This window comes from Schistocerca gregaria, chromosome 1 (genome assembly GCF_023897955.1).
Source record: "Schistocerca gregaria isolate iqSchGreg1 chromosome 1, iqSchGreg1.2, whole genome shotgun sequence".
In the NCBI taxonomy this organism is placed as follows: Eukaryota; Metazoa; Arthropoda; class Insecta; order Orthoptera; family Acrididae; genus Schistocerca; species Schistocerca gregaria.
Window position 1 is genome coordinate 826,623,086 of NC_064920.1, and position 19,609 is coordinate 826,642,694.

General features: G+C 41.3%; 1 protein-coding gene across 4 annotated transcripts in view; it reads right to left on the reverse strand.

Moving 5' to 3' along the window:
* Positions 1-19,329, reverse strand: part of LOC126271747 (tRNA wybutosine-synthesizing protein 3 homolog) — a 51,966-nt gene extending 32,637 nt beyond the window's left edge. Inside the window, exons 1-2 of one of the 4 annotated variants that reach the window (XM_049974176.1) lie at positions 18,448-19,329; positions 18,163-18,339 (exon numbers count right to left, since the gene is read on the reverse strand). In XM_049974176.1, the coding sequence (XP_049830133.1) occupies positions 18,163-18,339; positions 18,448-18,624 (354 nt within the window). In that variant the 5' untranslated portion in view covers positions 18,625-19,329. The remainder of the gene's footprint in view (positions 1-18,162; positions 18,340-18,447) is intronic. The other 3 variants (XM_049974174.1, XM_049974177.1, XM_049974175.1) reach the window with 3 other exon arrangements.
* Between the last annotated feature and the right edge of the window lie 280 nt (positions 19,330-19,609).

Genomic DNA, 19,609 nt, shown 5'->3' on the forward strand with positions numbered 1-19,609 from the left:
TGAAATGAGGAAAGATCAGGCAGGCCACTGACGTTAATGCTGAGGACAGTTTGGAAATCATTGAGGGTATGGTGATGGAAAACACAAATCACAGTAGATGAAATCAGCAATACTTTACATACCCAGTGTTGCCACAGGTTATACTTTCCGATTCGTGATAATACACCCACATTTCATCCACAGTAACGATTTGCTGCAAAAATCCATCTCCCTCGCAACGATAACATGTCAAAAGTTTATGAGAGATGTACATCCTTTGTGCCTTATGCTGTGGTGACAATTCTTTCGGTACCCACCTTGCACACACTTTCTCAAAATTTAGCCTGTTGTGTATGATGGAATGTGCTCAACCATGACTGGTATCAGGATTGCCACAAGGTTCCCCCAGTGAAATTCCCTGATATTTCCCTCATTTCCAGATAAGTTTTAGCATTTATCCCTGGCAAATTTTGAGATCTCAAAGGTAAGTTAAGACGTAAATTGACAATCTGTCTTTGTAGCTATGGTACATGAAACAATAGTGCAAACAAGGAAATATCTAAGACGAATTTGCAAGCAGATGGCGTTTCCTGATGGGAGCAAAATATTAAGCACTAACATCAATGTCTTTTCTATTGAACTGTTTTTAGATGGAGAAAGCAACCCAAAAGATGTGCGTGTTGCATTAAGACCACTGATGTTATTTTATTTCAATAAAACAAAACACGTTTGGTGACAAAAATACAGATTTCCTTGGAGTCGCAAGGCAGATTTGAAATTCCTTCGTTGATTTCAGTAACAACCTCAGAAAAAAGTAGGCCTCTTGGAAAAAGTGCATAAGGTGAGGAAGAATTGTGTAACCCAACACTTCTTTCAAGAAATATATGAATACATAGCGTACAAACTGCCAGCGACTGACAATTTTCTTCTCCTTGTCATCCATACTTTCTAACATATAAACTACTTTTGAAGTGCCAAAATGTACTAGAACAAATAAAATGTCTATAAAACGCCACACTGTACAATGTAATTGCAGTGAGACAGTTGCAATTCCTGAAATCCATCAGTCATGACCTCTATCCTGCTGAAGAGCACCAGTCCTGTGTCCATAGATAAACCATGAAAATCTACTGCTTTACACCACACACAAACAGACCCAGCCTGTAGGTAAATCGGTGAGACTATATCCAATGGGCAGCACCCACACATTACTGGAAATGGAATGGCTTCAGATCGACAAGCCCGATCCATTAAAGATACCCACAGAAACAGCCTGCGGTTTTGGCCCGTAGCGGAAATCCACTCGTGTGGCCAGCTATTCACGAGCCAGACAGCATGTTGATGAAATGAGACCACGGTGATCAATCCATGTAACAGATAATGTGTGCAAATACTCTGAGAATCAATAATAATAAGGGTAGGTGGCGACACACCGTGAAAATGACGGTTGAGCCACAGGCAGACACTTAGAAAGGGCAAATTACACTCTCACAACTAAATTTTCAGCCATAGCTTTTGTCAGGAAACTAGAGCACGCACATTCAAACAATCACTCAGACACAACTCATGCAGACATGACTGCTGTCCCCAGCCACTGCGTCTACAGTCTCTGGGAATCAGATCCAGACAAACCACTCCTCACACATCCTTGCCTCTCATTGGCAGCTGCTAGGCTAGTGGCAAGAAGTGGTGGCAGCACTGACTGCAAGCTGAGGGAAGTGGTATCAAGCGGAGAAGCAGTAAGAATGAGGGAGTAGGGAAACAGCGCACATACTCAGCTGCACCCATCCAGCAATGACACATGACACCTCAGTAAACAAACCATTTCATCTACTGAGACAAAACAGAGATTTTTACTATTTTTTTTTTCCTTTTTTTCAAATTCCCCTGATATTTCCCTGATGTGTTTGAAATTCCCTGATTTCCATAACATGTGGCAACACTGGGTATGTAAAGTATTGCTGATTTCATCCACTGTGATTTGTGTTTTCCATCACCATACCCTCAATGATTTCCAAACTGTCCTCAGCATTGACGTCAGTGGCCTGCCTGATCTTTCCTCGTTTCAAAGAGAAGTTCTTCCCTGTTTGAAGCACTCTATCCATTCATAGACCTTGTTTCGTAATAAACACCTGTCACCATACTGCGCTTGCATTCAACAAATAAATCCTGCAGATATAACACCTTCCACAAACAAAAAGCGAATCACTGCTCTCATTTATTCCTTCGTGCAGATTGACAATGGAGCTGCCATGTTTCATGATCTGCTACAACACAACAACTAACACGGGAATAAGAGTGCCACATTATATAGAATTGTTGCAGATGGCAATATTTCAGCCCTGGGTACTAGCAGTGTTACCAATGCCTAAGGCAAGAAATTATGAAAGTCCCTTTACTTTTTAGCTTCCCCTCATATTTTTCCTAACCATTTTCGAAAGACAGCTCTTCACATTAATCCCAAAGGGCCTCATTGCTAACAAGACAGTAACTGAAAGTCTGTGAATGGGATTGGCCCTAAGTGCCCCTACTGTCAGCCTAATTCTCTTATGGCACAAACAGTCTGATGCACTTATGTATGATGATCAGGCACATACATAGACTGTGCATTATAATCAAGTTGGGAATGTACACAAGTTCTGTAAAACTAAAGCACAAAGTGCAGCTTGCTACACCATGTCCTACATGCATTGCACTTTAAAATAATGAGTTTTTTGAGGTACAGTTTTCAGGTCACGCAGGGGTGGTGCACCTAAGTTTCTGATTGAAAGGCCTGGAAACTCTACCACATCTTAATACTTAAAATGTTCTGGGAGATTAAAAACACAATGGAAATTGTTAATAACAACTAATGCAACAACTACAACGACAACAACAACAGGCTTGTTACCGTACTGGAAGACTAACCAAAATTTGAAAACAATTGAAGAATTAAGACCACTGGAAGATGTTTTTCGCCATGGCTGTTGTTGATGTGGTCTTTAGTCTGAAGACTGGTTTGATGCGCTAGCCATGCTACTCTATCAGCACATCCCTTTGAACCTGCTAACCATTTTCATCGCTTGGTCTCCCTTGAATATTTTTATGCCTACACTTCCTAATTTCCCACGTATACGTAAGTGATTCCTTAATGTCTCAGAACGTGCCCTGTCCACCAACCCCTGTTTTTATTCAAGTTGTGCAACATATTTCTTTACTCCCCAGTTTTGTTCAGTACCTTCCCAATAGTTAAATAGTCTACCAATCCAAACTTCAGCATCCTTCTGTAGCATCACATTTCAAAAGCTCCTATTTACTTCTTGTCTAAACTGTTTATTGTCCACATTACACTTCTTCACAAGGTTACACTTCAGACAAATATGCTGAGAAAACACTTCCTAACAGTTAAATTAATATTTGATATTAACAAATTTCTCTTCTACAGAAATGCTTTTCCTGCCATTGCTAGTCTACATTTTATACCCTCACTACTTCAGTCATCATCAGTTATTTTACTGCTCAAATAGCAATACCCATCTACTAGTGTCTTGTTTCCTACTCTGATGCCCTCAGTATTGCATGATTTAATTTGACTACATTCCATTATCCTCGTTTTGCTTTTGTTGATGTTCAACTTACAGCCTCCTTTTAAGACACTGTCCATTCTATTTAACTGCTCTTACAAGTCACTTGTTGTCTCTGACAGAATTACAATGTCATCAGCAAACCTCAAGAGTTTTTATTTCTTCTCTATGAACTTTAATTCCTTCTCCAAACTTTTCTTTCAATTCCTTTACTCCTTGCTCAATTTACATATTGAGTAACATTGAAGATGGGCTACAAACCTGTCTCCTCCCTTTTGAACTACTGCTTCCTAATTTCCCACGTATACGTAAGTGATTCCTTAATGTCTCAGAACGTGCCCTGTCCACCAACCCCTGTTTTTATTCAAGTTGTGCAACATATTTCTTTACTCCCCAGTTTTGTTCAGTACCTTCCCAATAGTTAAATAGTCTACCAATCCAAACTTCAGCATCCTTCTGTAGCATCACATTTCAAAAGCTCCTATTTACTTCTTGTCTAAACTGTTTATTGTCCACATTACACTTCTTCACAAGGTTACACTTCAGACAAATATGCTGAGAAAACACTTCCTAACAGTTAAATTAATATTTGATATTAACAAATTTCTCTTCTACAGAAATGCTTTTCCTGCCATTGCTAGTCTACATTTTATACCCTCTCTACTTCAGTCATCATCAGTTATTTTACTGCTCAAATAGCAATACCCATCTACTAGTGTCTTGTTTCCTACTCTGATGCCCTCAGTATTGCATGATTTAATTTGACTACATTCCATTATCCTCGTTTTGCTTTTGTTGATGTTCAACTTACAGCCTCCTTTTAAGACACTGTCCATTCTATTTAACTGCTCTTACAAGTCACTTGTTGTCTCTGACAGAATTACAATGTCATCAGCAAACCTCAAGAGTTTTTATTTCTTCTCTATGAACTTTAATTCCTTCTCCAAACTTTTCTTTCAATTCCTTTACTCCTTGCTCAATTTACATATTGAGTAACATTGAAGATGGGCTACAAACCTGTCTCCTCCCTTTTGAACTACTGCTTCCCTTTCATGTCCCTTGAGCCTTAAAAATACTGCCTGGTTTCTGTACAAGTTGAAATAGTCTTTTGCTCCCTGTATTTTACACCTGCTACCTTTAGAATTTCAAAGAATGTCTTTCAGCTGACATTGTTAAAAACTTTCTCTGAGTCCACAAATGCTGTAAATGTAAGTTTGTCTTTACTTAACTTGTCTTCTAAGAGAAATCACAGGGTCAGTATTTCCTTGTTTGCACTACTGCCTCGCGTATTCCTACAGAATCCAAACTGATTGTTCCTGATGTCAGCTTCTACCAGCTTTTCCAATTCTTCTGTAAATAATTCATGTTAGTATTTTGCAACCATGACTTATTGAACAGATAGTATGATAATATTCAAAACTGCCAGCCACTGTTTTCTTTTTTATTCAAATTATTACATTGTTCTTGAAGTCTGAGGGTATTTTGCCTGCCTCACACATCTTGCTCACCAGGTGTAATATGTTTGTCACGGCTGGCTCTCTCAAGGATCTCAGCAGTTTTACATAATGTCATCTACTCCAATAGCTCTGTCAAATTCTTCTCACAGTATCATATCTCCTATCTCATTTTCTTTTTTGTCCTCTTCCATTTCTTTAAGGGGCTTTCAAAAAGAAACGAGCCGCAGGCATATTTATAGAAACCAGAGCCTTTTTAAGGGGACCAAAAATGGCATAATCACAAGGAGAGAGGTCTGGACTGTATGGAGGGTGGCAGAGAACCTCCATTTGAATTTCTGCAGGAGTACCACTGAGATTGCCTTGTCATTTTGATTTGATCGCTTGGCGGAGGGTGGTCATGGTTTGCGAGTAGCGCTGGGCATTCACTGTTGTCCCGTGCTGCAGGAAGTGAATCAGAAGGGGGCCATTGTTGTTGTGGTCTTCAGTCCTGAGACTGGTTTGATGCAGCTCTCCATGCTACTCTATCCTGTGCAAGCTTCTTCATCTCCCAGTATCTACTGCAACCTACGTTCTTTTGAATCTGTTTAGTGTATTCATCTCTTGGTCTCCCTCAACGATTTTTACCCTCCACGCTGCCCTCCAATACTAAATTGGTGATACCTTAATGCCTCAAAACATGTCCTACCAAGTGATCCCTTCTTCTAGTCAAGTTGCGCCACAAACTTCTCTTCTCCCTAATCCTATTAAATACCTCCTCATTAGTTATATGATCTACCCATCTAATCTTCAGCATTCTTCTGTAGCACCACATTTTGAAAGCTTCTATTCTCTTCTTGTCTAAACTATTTATCGTCCATGTTTCAGTTCCATACATGGCTACACTCCATACAAATACTTTCAGAAACGACTTCCTGACACTTAAATCTATATTCGATGTTAACAAATTTCTCTTCTTCAGAAGCGCTCTCCTTGCCATTGCCAGTCTACATTTGATATCATCTCTACTTCAACCATCATCAGTTATTTTGCTCCCCAAATAGCAAAACTCCTTTACTACTTTAAGTGTCTCATTTCCTAATCTAATTCCTTCAGCATCACCTGCCTTAATTCGACTACATTCCATTATCCTCTTTTGCTTTTGTTGATGTTCATCTTATATCCTCCTTTCAAGACACTCTCCATTCCGTTCAACTGCTCAGAAGCAGGCCATCTTAGTCAAAAAAGTACGTCAGCTCTGAGGGGGCAAACGATTCACCTTTGACAACGAGGTCCAGCTGTAAGGGCAGAACTGGTTAACACCAAAGCCCCGAGAATTTTATTAGACAGCCATTCACTGCCTTGTGTCACAGAGGGACAAGTTTCTTAACAGCCAGGGTCAATACTTCTAACATATAAGTACTAGTTTCTGTAATTATGCCTTCAGCTCGTTTCTTTTTGAATGCCCCTTATATAATATTCACTTCAAGTTCATTTCCCCTTTATAGCTCTTCTGTACAGTCCTTCCACCTTCCAGCTTTCCCTCCTTTGTTTATTACCAGTTTTCCATCTGAGCTCTTGATATTCATGCAGCTGCTTCTTTTTTCTCCAAAGGGCTCATTAAGTTTCCTATAGCAGTACCTAACCTTCTCATAGTTATATATACTTCCATGTCCTTACATTTGCCCTCTTGCCATTCCTCCTCAGTCATTTTGCATTTTCTATCACACTCATATTCACTGGCTGCATTTTTAAATTTTCTCCTTCTGTTAATTAAATTCAATATCTCCTGTGACATCCAAGGATTTCTAGAAGACCTTGTCTTTTGTTCCTATTTGATCATCTGCTGCTTTCACTATTTTATCTCTCAAAATTACCCATTCGTGTACTACTGCATTCCTCTTCCACATTTCACACAACTGTTGCCCAAAGATTTCTCTGAAACCCTCAAAAACTTCTGATTCTTTCAAATTATACAAATCCCATGTCCTCAATTTCCTGCCTTTTTGCAATTTCTTCAGTTTCAATTTGCAGTTTGTAACCAACAAATTGTGGTTAGAGTCCACATCTACCTCTGGTGGCGTCTTACACTCTAAAATCTGTCTTACCATTATATAATCAATCTGAAATATTATAGTATCTCAAGCTCTCTTCCACAAATACAACCTTCATTCGTGATTTTCAAGCAAAGTCTTAGCAATGATAAAATTATGCCTTTTGCAAAATCCTACCAGGCAGCTTCCTCTTTCCTTCCTTTTCCCCAGTCTACATTTACCTACAATTTTCCCTTCACTTCCTTTCCCAACTATCAAATTCCAGTTCCCATAACCATCAAATTTTCCTCTCCCTTAACTACCTGAATAATTTCTTTCCTCACTTCATACATTTTCTCATCATCAGCAGAACTAGTAGTTGGTGATGCCTTCGTGTCAGTTTGAATAATGCATTCACTATGCTGTTCATAGTAGCTTACCTGCATTCCTATTTTCTTATTCATTATTAGACCTACTCCTGCATTACCCTATTTGATTTTGTAAAATCAAATAGGGCTAATGCAGGAGTGGGTTTAATAATGAGTAAAAAACTGGGAATGCAGATAAGCTGCTATGAACGGCATAGTGAACACATTATTGTAACCAAGATAGACACGAAGCCCACATCCACCACAGTAGTACAGTTTTATATGCCAACAAGTTCAGCAGATGAGGAGGAGATTGAGGAAATGATGAGATAAAGGAAATTATTCAGATAGTTAAAGAAGCCGAAAACGCCAGCCGGGGTGGCCGAGGGGTTCTTGGGGCCACTTGGGGCCGATTCCTGAACAGTCGTTCGAAGGTGGGTTAGATCACTGAACTAAATGCCAATGACTGGGGCGACACTGATATTTTCAGCACCTGTTGTTGTTGTCTTCAGTCCTGAGACTGGTTTGATGCAGCTCTCCATGCTACTCTATCCTGTGCAAGCTGCTTCATCTCCCAGTACCTACTGCAACCTACATCCTTCTGAATCTGCTTAGTGTACTCATCTCTCGGTCTCCCTCTATGATTTTTACCCTCCACGCTGCCCTCCAATGCTAAATTTGTGATCCCTTGATGCCTCAAAACATGTCCTACCAGCAGCACCTGTCGAGCTAAAAGGATACGTCACCGAATCCAGAGTGGTGGTTCACCAGCCTCTTCACAGACTCTTAACTGGGCTGGTCTGAAAGGCTCCAGTCAATATCCGAATGCCCGCATGGTGGACAGCATCTAACATCCACAGGTAGGAAGGAGAGGCCGAACCATGGACCACACTGTCATAGTCTAAGCGTGACCAAACAAATGCCTCATAAAACTGTACGAGGCGAGACCTGTCAGCTCCTCATGTTTTTCCACCAAGGCATTTCAAAATGTTTGACAACCGGAAGCCCTTTGTTCGTACGTCTTTCAGGTGTGGGCGCCATGTTAATTTCGAGTCAAATAATAAACCCAAAGAGTGCACTGTGTCTTGAAAAAGCAAAATATGGTCCCCCATTGTAAGCTCTGGTTGGTTAAAACTCCGACGAGTATGATTAAAATTGACACTCACAGTCCTCTCAGGTGAGAACCGGAAACCATTTGTCTGGGCCCAGGTTTCCAGCCTCCTAATGGTCAGTTGTAGCGGTCTCGTTGTCTTCGTTAGATCAGAGGAAGAATAGAAGATTGCAAAGTCATCCACAAACAAAGAGCATTTGACAGTGCTCCTGATTGCAGAGGAAATGCCACTGATAACAGCAAACAATGTGACACTGAGGACACTGCCCTGGGGCACACCATTCTCCTGAACATAGCAATCAGACATGGCATCACAATGCAATAACGAAAATGCCTGTCCTCGAGAAAGGATTGGATCAGAAGCAGCAGGCATCCACGTAGTTACCATGCATGAAGTTGGTGAAGTATGTTGTCCCTCCAAGTAGTGTCATATACTTTTTTGAGGTCAAAAAACACACAAACTAAACGATTTCAGCATAAGGACTCCTGTATCGCCGTCTCCAGTAGAATTAAGTTGTCAAGAGTGGAACGGTAGCACCTGAAACCACACTGGGAGCGGCTCAGGTAACCTCGGGACTCGAGCAGTCAGACGAGGCGGTGGTTGACCATGCGCTCAAGAGTCTACCCATACAACTAGTAAGGGTGACACTCTAATAACTGTTAGGGGCGCTACGGTCCTTACCTGGTTTCCAGAATGGAATTAAGATTGCCTCCTTCCAAGTCATGGGGTACTGTCCATCAAACCAAATCTGATTGAAACAAGAGAGGAGCTGACCTTTTGCTTCAGGGCACAGATGACGAAGCATGGTATAATGAATCTCATCAGGTCCTGGAGCAGTGTCTCTTGCTGCAGCAAAAGCTGATTCCAGTTCCCACATGGAGAATGGAAGGTTGTAGACTTCATTACGCGAGAAAAAATTGAGTTTCCTCATCTTTGCAGTCCGATGGAATACCTGAACAGTAGGAGCTTGTCTGGATGACTTAGTAACAGTAAAGAAGTGTTCTGCTAAAACGTGAACCATCTCTTCTGGTGTGTCCACCAAGACCCCATTATTTGACAAGGCTGTAAGGGGATGTGGATTACCCTTGCCTGAACTATGTCTTATTGATTCCCATACGTGCACAGCAGAAGTGGACCGATTAATGGAAGTTGTGAATTCCTTCCAGGAAGCCCTCTTCCGTTCTTTGATCACTTGCCTTGCATGTGCTCTCACAGACCTGAAGACATGAAGGTTGTCTATAGTTGGACACTATTTGAAGTTCTGAAGAGCTGTCTGTCTGGCCCTGATTGCCAATCAACAGTCGTCATTCCACCAAGGTACAAGCCGTCGTCTGAGGTGGTTACCAGACCTGGGGATGGACTCTGTGGCAGCCCTCTAGATCTCATGAGTGATTGCTGGACACTGTCATAGGCGGCAGACGAATCCACACTGGGAAGTGGTCACTAGAATGTAAATCTGGAGCCACGTCCCACTAAACTAAATCTGCAATAGCTGAGGAACAAAAACAAAGATCAATAGCTGAAAAAGACCCTGTAGCTGTGGAAAAGTGAGTCATCTGACCCGTGTTCAGAAGAGAAATATTCTCAGAATGGATGAGTCACTCGATCAGCTGACCCCTGGAGCAAGTAGTAGCCGAGCCCCACAGCACATTGTGGGCATTGAAGTCCCCCACAAGCAGGGATGGCCGCGGGAGTGCCTGGAAGAGGTCTGCCAGTGCGTCCGCATCCAAAGCACCATGGGGGGGGGGGGGGGGGGGGGCAGGTACAAAGAACATACTGTGGTAGTAAACAGCGAGAGAACTTTCACAGCAATTGCTTGGATGGTGGTGGTAAGAAGGACAGGAGAGGAGTTGTATCTGTCATCACGGAAAATAGCCACTCCACCTTTAGCCCTGCCTATAGTAGTATCATCTTTCCTGTATACGTGGTAGCCCTGTAATGTAGGCGTGCTGCGATTTTAAAATGTGTTTCTTGTAAGCTAATGCAGAAAGGTTTATCCTGGACCAGCAGCTGCAGTTCTTCCAAACGTGAGCGATATCCTTTCAAATTCCACTGCAATACAGAAGTTCCTATGGAAGTCATTGGTTAGTGGTGGTGGTTCTTTCCTTTCTCCCTCGGAGACGATGACTTACCGGGGAGTCAGAGGGGACGTTAGCCGGTTCCGCGTTCTCTACTTCCTCCAATTGGAAGTCCATATCTTCAAGAGCACAGTCACCATCAGAAAGGGAAAGCACTCGTCAATTCGAAGGCTTACCTACCACTTTCTTGGACTTAGAACTACTTTTAGAAGGCTGTTTTTGTTTACTGACAAGAGGAGGAGGCTGCCTGGGTTGCTGGGATGTCTTAGGTGGCTTCTGAAGTTGGGGAGTGGTATGTGACTTAGATGGTATGTCTACTGCTGACGGCTTCCGAGCGACACCAGTTGCAAGTGGAGCATTTCCCCCACAGGAACAGCGACAAGTGCATGTGCATGTGCCCGTACTTGAATCTGTGGTCTGAGTTTGTGTGAAAGCATCACACTTAGCTATTGGTGTTTTACGGGACGATACAAAAGAAGTTGCATGGCTTTCTAAACCTTTTTAGCTTCACCATAGAGTATGTATATGTACTTTGAACTCTTGAATTTTCTACTTCTCGTTGTAAACCCCACACTTTCTGCTCCACACTGGGGGATACCCAGAGCAGTTAACACATTTTGGAGGAAGTGTACAAGAAGTCTCCTACTTGTGAGCGGAGCCTCCAAAATTGCCACACATAGCTTTCCCGTTACATCCCATAGTGGTATGGCCAAATCTTTGACATTTATAGCATTGTTTGGGGTTAGGAACAAACGGGTGAACCTTAAGGCGGATATAGCCGGCAAGGATATGTACTGGTAATTCAGGAGTAATAAACGTTAGAATAAACGTTGCCAATTTTTCCAATTTGCCATTGACTCTCCTCATATAATTCTGCACCTCCGTGACGTCCACATTCTTCCACTCTTCACGCAACTCTGCAGGGTCCATCTCCACCATATCGGAGCAGGTAACCACGCCCTTAATAAAGTTAAGGGTGTTATGCAATTCAGCCTCAATTGGATAGTCACCTAAGGCATTACATCCCAGAAGCTTAGATATTTGGGTGGAATTAGCAGTTTCAACCAAAAGCATTCCATTACGTAGTCGTTAACACTTTTCAGAGACCCAGCAATACCTTCCAATGCCTTGTTAATATAGAAAGGGGATATCGTCTCGAAGCTTCCCCCATTTTGCTTGATTACAATGAAAGTGTTATGGCACACTAATGCCCTGTTACTATTACTTGAAGACATCTTTTCAGGAGGACTGACCAACCAACCTCTCTTTGAGGAGATGGTGTAGGTGTTACCTGATGGTACACCCATCCCGTCAGGAGTAGTAGTTTCATGACACAGTTCCATAAGGATCCCACGAGACGATAGGGAAACAACCGTCGACCCAGGCAGAGCCCTGCATGCCTGAAAAAGCCCGATTCAACTGGGGTGCGGGAGATGCCCCGGAGGTCACTTGCTAAATACTGTTTCACCTCACCAGCCATTCACGTCCTCAGCACCTAACACACCTTGAAGTTGAGGTTTTTTTAATGGACATACTTACCTTCCTCGCAGTCCAGGTGGTGAAGCCAAGACCCCTGTTCTCCGAAACACACAACATTCCACCGCTGCGCCACACAGTGGTCGTTGAAGTATGACCAGAGCTTACAGTGACAGAGGACTGGTGGCGCTTAGGAACCCTGAGGTCGCCAAACCTCTACTCAGCAAATGAATGCTGAGTGCCTGAGGGGACTAAATGAAGGGATTGGTTCGTAGAACACGTTCTGAGACATTAAGGGCTCACCAATTTAGTAATGGAGGGAAGTGTGTGTGTGGGGGGGGGGGGGGGGGGGTAAAAATTGTAGAGGGAGACCAAGAGATGAATACAATAAGCAGATTCAGACAGATATAGGTTGCAATTGTTACTCGGAGATGAAGATGCTTGCACAGGATAGAGTAATATGGAGAGCTGTATCAAACTACTCTTTGGACTGAAGACCAAGACCACCACCACCACCACCACCACCACCACCACCACCACCACCACCACAACAACAACAACAACAACCAGAAGTCTAGTTCCTCCTACCACTGAATGCCACTAATTTTGGATGAGGATACCGTACCTTCATGTATTACCGTACACTTCTTCAAGATGAAAGGAAATGCATATTAAATGATGTTTGTACAGTAAAGTTTGCTAATTGTCACCTTCAGCAAGGTCAGGTGGTCAATGTTGAAATGATACTTCTTAATTTCACAATGAAAGTAATTATTAAGCTGCTTTGATGACCACAAGCTAATGGTTTACCATGTACTCCAAGGCCACTCATTTACACAGATGGCAAGAACCACTCTACAATATCTATTTGACGGTGTGGGGCAGAAGAAGGGAGGTTAAAACAACTTCCTCCAATGGATGAGGAAATGGTATGTTACCCACATAAAGTTGAAAGAACCAAGGAGTTCCTTGGAGGGGGGGGGGGGGGGGGGGGGGGCGGTGCCTACAGGCACAGTTCAGTGCAAGCCATACCGGAATGACTGTTCCTGTCAGTCAGTGTGGTGGAGAATTTCCATTTCAAAACTCCTGTCTAAGTGCTGTTCCTTTGTTTACATGACTGCAAAGGATTGGGCAGTGGGCAAAAATTCCTGCAAGGAGAGATGGGATAGCTTCAGTGTTGCAGACTGGACTTATTTGCCTGCCAAAAACAAACAATGTCGCCCTAATCAAGTAGCCCACATAGAAACATTAATACTGTGCACACGAACAAACCTTCAACAGTGACTAATTCAATGAAAATCTATAATCCACTCTTCTTACAACTATGGCAATGACTAGTACTGATGGTTAAAATCGAACTGACACACTCAAAAATGTATAGCAAATGCCCATTAGGGGGATAAAACTGGATTCAATGAGATGCTTAAATTGATGCTATAAACACAATACAGCTGGAAAAGGTGACAATAAAAGTAACTGCTACAGCTCAGTTTACAAAACCAGAAAAGCATGGAAGTGGGTCTACATATGTGCTGCAAAGTGGTGTCCTGCAACCATATTGTTTCATTTAATAATGGAATTGGTGAGGCTGAAACAGGTTTAATTGTTGAGTTTTATTCCTGCATCATTTGGGTCTGATGTTGGTACAGCTTTAGGGGACATTGTTTTTCCTATAACTACTGCCAGTGACGTTTCTCCTGTTACTGTAATTTCATCTGTTACTGTTGAGCCACCGCTGTCATTGCTGGAGACACTGAAGCAACTCAACAAAGTGTATTTTCAAGGAGCAAATATAATGATTTACCACAAATGAGAATCCATAAAAGTTCATGTAACCAGAGCTCCTGTGATAAGAAACAAAAACTAAACCAGAAAGTAGAAAACTGGGTGGATAATAATGATTGTGACTGTCTACACAGCACATCATATTACAATAGTGCGAAGTCACCCCTATATGCCACTGTGCTGGCCACTGGAGTGCTCTGCTGGCTGAGTCATGAACAATGGTCAAGATGATGGAAGTACATTTTGTAGCTTGCATGTTCCGAATGGCTCTGTGACTTCATGAATCAGATAAGGATGCTATAATTCTCCTTCTCAAATGGGATGTACATGGGCAGAAACACCTGGATTTATGCCAATGAATTCCCACAGTTTAGTGGCAGGGATTAAAAGGTATTGTCTGTGCGTTGTTGACCAGATCTGGGCACATTTTGGCTTTCAAATAGCTGTCCAAGAGAACTGGTATAAATGGTATTGAAATACCAGATGATACGCATTGAGCCCTCAGTGTTTAGGGATTCACATTGACACAGGAGGCAGGCACTGTTGATTCCCACTGTCCTTCAGTGCCCTGACAGCAGATAGTTCTGGTAGAAGCTTGATAGGTGATATGAATAGAATCAGCATGTGAGTAGCTGCTCAGTGGTAGGTGGCCAGTTGCTGGTATTTTTGGTTTATAATAATACATAGTTGTTGGGAAGAGCTGAGAAAAAAATTGTAAATAATTTGTCTTTTTGTGTGCACATGGAACAATGTCACTGTGCTGTAGAATGTTGGTTCCTAGGCAGGTAGTGTCTAACAGTTAAGAACTGGAAACAGGCACAATGGAGAAACAAGGATGTAAAGCGTGTCTCACATGTAACATTCAGTAATATAATATAATCGGATAGACAAAAAATCTACTCACCAAGCTTTCAGAGCCAATGGCTTCTTTAGGAGAAGGTGGTTATTGGATCCGAGAGCTTGCAAGTTCCTTAACTTTTAATGTTTTTCATCCGGCCACTACTTGGGGAGTAGATTTTTTTTATCTATACAATTATATTATATTTACAAAAATTGGTTATTTTCATTAATATAATAGCATTCAGTAAGCTACATATAATCCTGTACAGTAATACATGATAAGAACCCTGCCATTCTTCAGTTCGAGAACGAGTGGCTGAGAGTGCAAGATAACAGTTGCAGCTGTTGAAATCCTTTGCCGAGCCATGACAGCTCCGTCCAGCTACAGAGGCAAGATAGACTTCTGGTTACATGTTTCGTGACTGCATACTGTTCCTGGGAGCATCGACTCCCCTTCTGGTAAAAGGATCCAGCAGCAAGCCACTCTCTGACACACACACACACACACACACACACACACACACACACACACACACCTTCCCTCACCCCATTGTTAGGTAGTGCTCAGAAGTGCACAGAATGTCTATCTTTTCTGAGCTATCTATATTTTCTAAACTAACAAATAGGTCTTTTATTTTATTACTAAGTCCTCTAATGTTATGATGAAATAAACTGTCATTTTTTTGTGCATTCTTGAGCATTTTGTGGGGCTCTTCTATTGATTCAACTTCTTTCATAACAGGGTGCCTGATTACTGATTCTAAACAACAAAGGGTACCCCTCTGGCATCAGTAACCTTGCTCTGTGTGATGGTGGCCCCCTGTACATTTTCTGTGAGAAGCTCAGCCAATCTATCTTTCACTCTCTTATTCAGGCACAGGCTTTGTGTAGCATATACCCATACCCCAATTGTAGCAACAGGCACTGCACTCATATAAGATATCATTTCAGGCAAGTGGGACCAGCTCCATGTTCAAATAGTTTACAACAATGTTAACTCAGGGCTTGTCATGGTGCTGCAGGACCTCCACAATAGTCACACTTTGTGTGAAGTTGCTATTCCTACTAAATCCAGGTCACCCCTAGTGATGCGATTTCAATATTCCCTTTCCCCACCTAATATGACCACATGATTCTCAAAATACATGCACAAATTCCATATCCCCTCTGTAACTTGGCTGGGGCTAGTACTTGGCTTCATAAAACTTACAACCCTGTACCCTGACCCAATTCCGTCCAGCACCATTACGCCTACACCCCTGGCATGGCTACTACCTAACAGCAAGACTCTTCTTTCTGATCTCTTCTGTTACCAACCAACACTCAGTTTCTTTGCTAGAAGTATGTTGCACTCTACCCTATTGTAACCTGTAGCTGGACGAAGCTGAAGTAGGAATTTTGGGTAACACGTCAAGCTTATTAAATACTGAAAGGTGGGGGTAATATCACATGAAATTTTCAAATTCTTTAAGGTAACTTTGTAAAGGACATTAAATTCTCGCGACAAGAAGTGTGAAATATTTTGGATGACATTGGAGAATAATTTGAGCAAAAAACTTTAGTCAAAAATATTTTTTAATTCGACAGAATCTAACAAATTAAACTGTCTGGTGTTACACCCTCTGATAGGGTAATTTTGGACATTTAATTAATTTTCAAGCAAAGGTCCATGTTACCCTCTAATGGGATAATTTCGGACAGTAATCATCTTTTAAAAAGATACATATACTTACATACGTTACATGTTTAGAAAATTTTTTTTTACAGGTGATTACACAATACTCTACACATCTTCAGTAAACATTGACACATATTTAGAAAACTTTCACAGACATATTTACAAAATATTTAATTAATAAAGACAATATACTCATACAACAAATCATTAATAATCTACAATATTTTATCAGTGAAAGAAAATATGGCCTTTGTCTACAGTATCATTGTCTGGAATAGTAGGAAAAATAAATGCAGATTTGCTGCCTTGATATGGACACAGATATCTGACTTCCACTTTTTTTGTGGCCACTTCTGTTTCGATTCCGACAAACTGCCCCACCCCCAATTGCGTAGATAATCCAAAACAACAAAAGCCTCCACTTCCAGAACTGCTTCCTCTACTCTGCTGCTTTTGTCACTGTGGGTATTGCATCATTACTCACAAGCAACAGAGACATTGAGTCTGCATTATCTCTCTTTCTTGTATTGTTGCCTAAAAAAGATTTTCCTGGGGCAACACCTACTTTTCGCTTTCATTGGACAAATGTGTTATTTAAGTTAAGAGTTTCCTTTAAAAATGAGGTAAAAGCATCTTTTGATATTGGCCCACAGGAGCTTTTCTTTCATTGTGTAAGCACTGCCTGTCAATCAGCTTTTAAAGATGTGAAGAAACCTACATCTAATGGCTGTAAAATATGAGTACTGTTTGGTGGCAACAAAATAGATAGATTTTATTATTCTCACATTCATCAATTACTCGCAGTGAAATGTGACTCGAAAGGTTGTCTCTTATTCCCTTAAATTTTCTGGCACTGCCACGTGATGTGATGACTCTGGGTTTTCAAAATTACAGGTTGCCTAAAATTTTGGACTTGGATCTGGAAATGGAACACACACCCTACAATGTGTTTCTGACGATTTTCTTTGTTTGACATATCTTTAGTATAAAAAATTAGCCTATGACATAGTACTAGACAATCGAGCGCAATCCTTGTGAAAGAAATGGTACATTAAATGCAACAAAATATTACAGAAGTCTTTGCACTTCATCTGCTGATCCCTGCACTTCTCTAATCCGGCGTGGTTGGATCTAATACCCATACATACATCTTGTGAAAACTTGATCAAAATTGGAGAGGGTCAAGTGGACATGTTTAAATTTAGGCCACTTGACAGAGAATGGCCCATTTATTATACACGAAACAAGCAAACAACTAAACCTAACTTTTCATCCAGCTAATGACATACATAATACATAGGAAATGAGATACATATTTAACACTGCTGTCCTGCAAAAGGGATAGTCCTATTGGAGGTGGCATGGATGGTTTGAACACTATTGTCCTTCATTGAGAATGCTATTATTGAAAGTGATATGGTTGGTTTGAACACTAGTATCCTTAAATTCGGATAATACTATTGAAGATAACATGCCCTCACCTTCTTTATACTTCTGAACGAATTTACCTAATCATTTATTGGGTCCTCATAGATCCGTGCACCCTACAGACCACAGATCAACTTTATCATTCCAACAAATGATTGCCTGGTGTGAAACGGACAAGTGGTAAAAACAAACCCCACGACTAAACACACACTGAACCTCAGACCATTGGATTTGCAGGAATGAGACACACTAAATCTCTGAAGCACGCACGTAAGGTTTATATTACCTGCAAAGAAATCTGGCAGTCATACAAAGTTTTACAGATCACACATACAACTGGTAAACAATTATGCTTAAGATTAAAAACAATAAGAAAGTCTACAACATACCAAATGTTTTGCGTCTTCTACCGTATGGCATTGTACGTGAAGAATCATCGGTTCAAATTTGAGCACGAGATCTCCCACAGTTGGGTCGAGCTTACTCATCATATCCTCCATATCGATGTCATCATGGGTTGTGTACAACCACTTGCATCCTTCTTTACTGTTTCCCATTGACGGCACCTACAAATGTACATTTCTTTCCTTTCATATATGCCTTTCGATAGTTATACAGAAAATAACGCCTTTCTTTGAAAGAAGGATAAATGACAACGTAAGCAAACAAAATACCTCACAAAAGACGATCAAGCGGCCTGAACACGAACTTGTTGTAACGTATTGGCTGTGAGAGTTGATAAAATCAACAAGTTCAACAATGTCACTGTCCACACTACCTTTGCGACTAAGATCGGCACTGTTGAGTATCCGTTTCTTTTTGTCTTGAAATTCTTTCTCGGACCATTGCATTATTCCACTTTGTACTACTACAATCCTCACAATCACTACTTCATACCGCCTCTGCTACACAATAAATATGTAACAAAACAAACAAGCTTCAGGCACGCACAAGGTCTTTCTTACATCTTTGGCTTAAAAACAAACATTCAAAGTAAACTCGTTGGTCATATCACAGCGGTGTGCATTCACATTCAACGTTACGTCATTTCACAACAATTCGCTGAAACCCAGTAGCTACGACAGTCTAAAGCCGCGTAGACACTGCCACTTGAAACATGTTTCTGTTGGAAACATTGTTTTCTGCGATGCTTCCCAAATGTTTCCGAATTTATTTCTGGTCTCTGTTTCCGTCCACACTGGTGGCAAACATTTCTCGTGTGTTCACGCCGTCTGCAGTGCCCCTTGTGTTATTGTGTTCGTATCGTCTGCTGCTGCGTTATGTCTGGGGCTGCATTATCAATACTAGAAGGTTTACACAAACAAATTGAAAGGCGTCCTCGTTGTTGGTGGAGAAAAACATTCTATAGAAGAACTGGCGGAAATAACCTGCTACGTGAGCTGAGTATGGAAGACGGCTCTGGCTTCCGTAACTTAACTCGGATCTCACCGACCGATTTTGAATATCTGGCAAATATGATATCACCCTTTTGTTTCAAAAAAAGACACGGATTTCAGGAAAGCTATTTCAGTCAACCAAAGGCTTGCAGTTACTCTTCGTTTCCTGGCAACAGGAGATTCATTTCAGGGCCTTGCGTATTTATTTCGCAAGCAATATCTAAAATAGCACCTGAAGTATGTGGAGCTCTGGTGGAAGTACTGAAGGATTATGTAAAGGTCAGTAAATGAAAAACATCGTTAAATAAGCAAATTTTCGAAGTGTTATTAGTTCTCAATTACATTACATAATTCATCAAACACAACTTCTTCAACTGCGTTGTCACTGTCTTCATAGCTTGTAAACAGGGGAATTGTTACTTGATGATGGTCCTGCCAC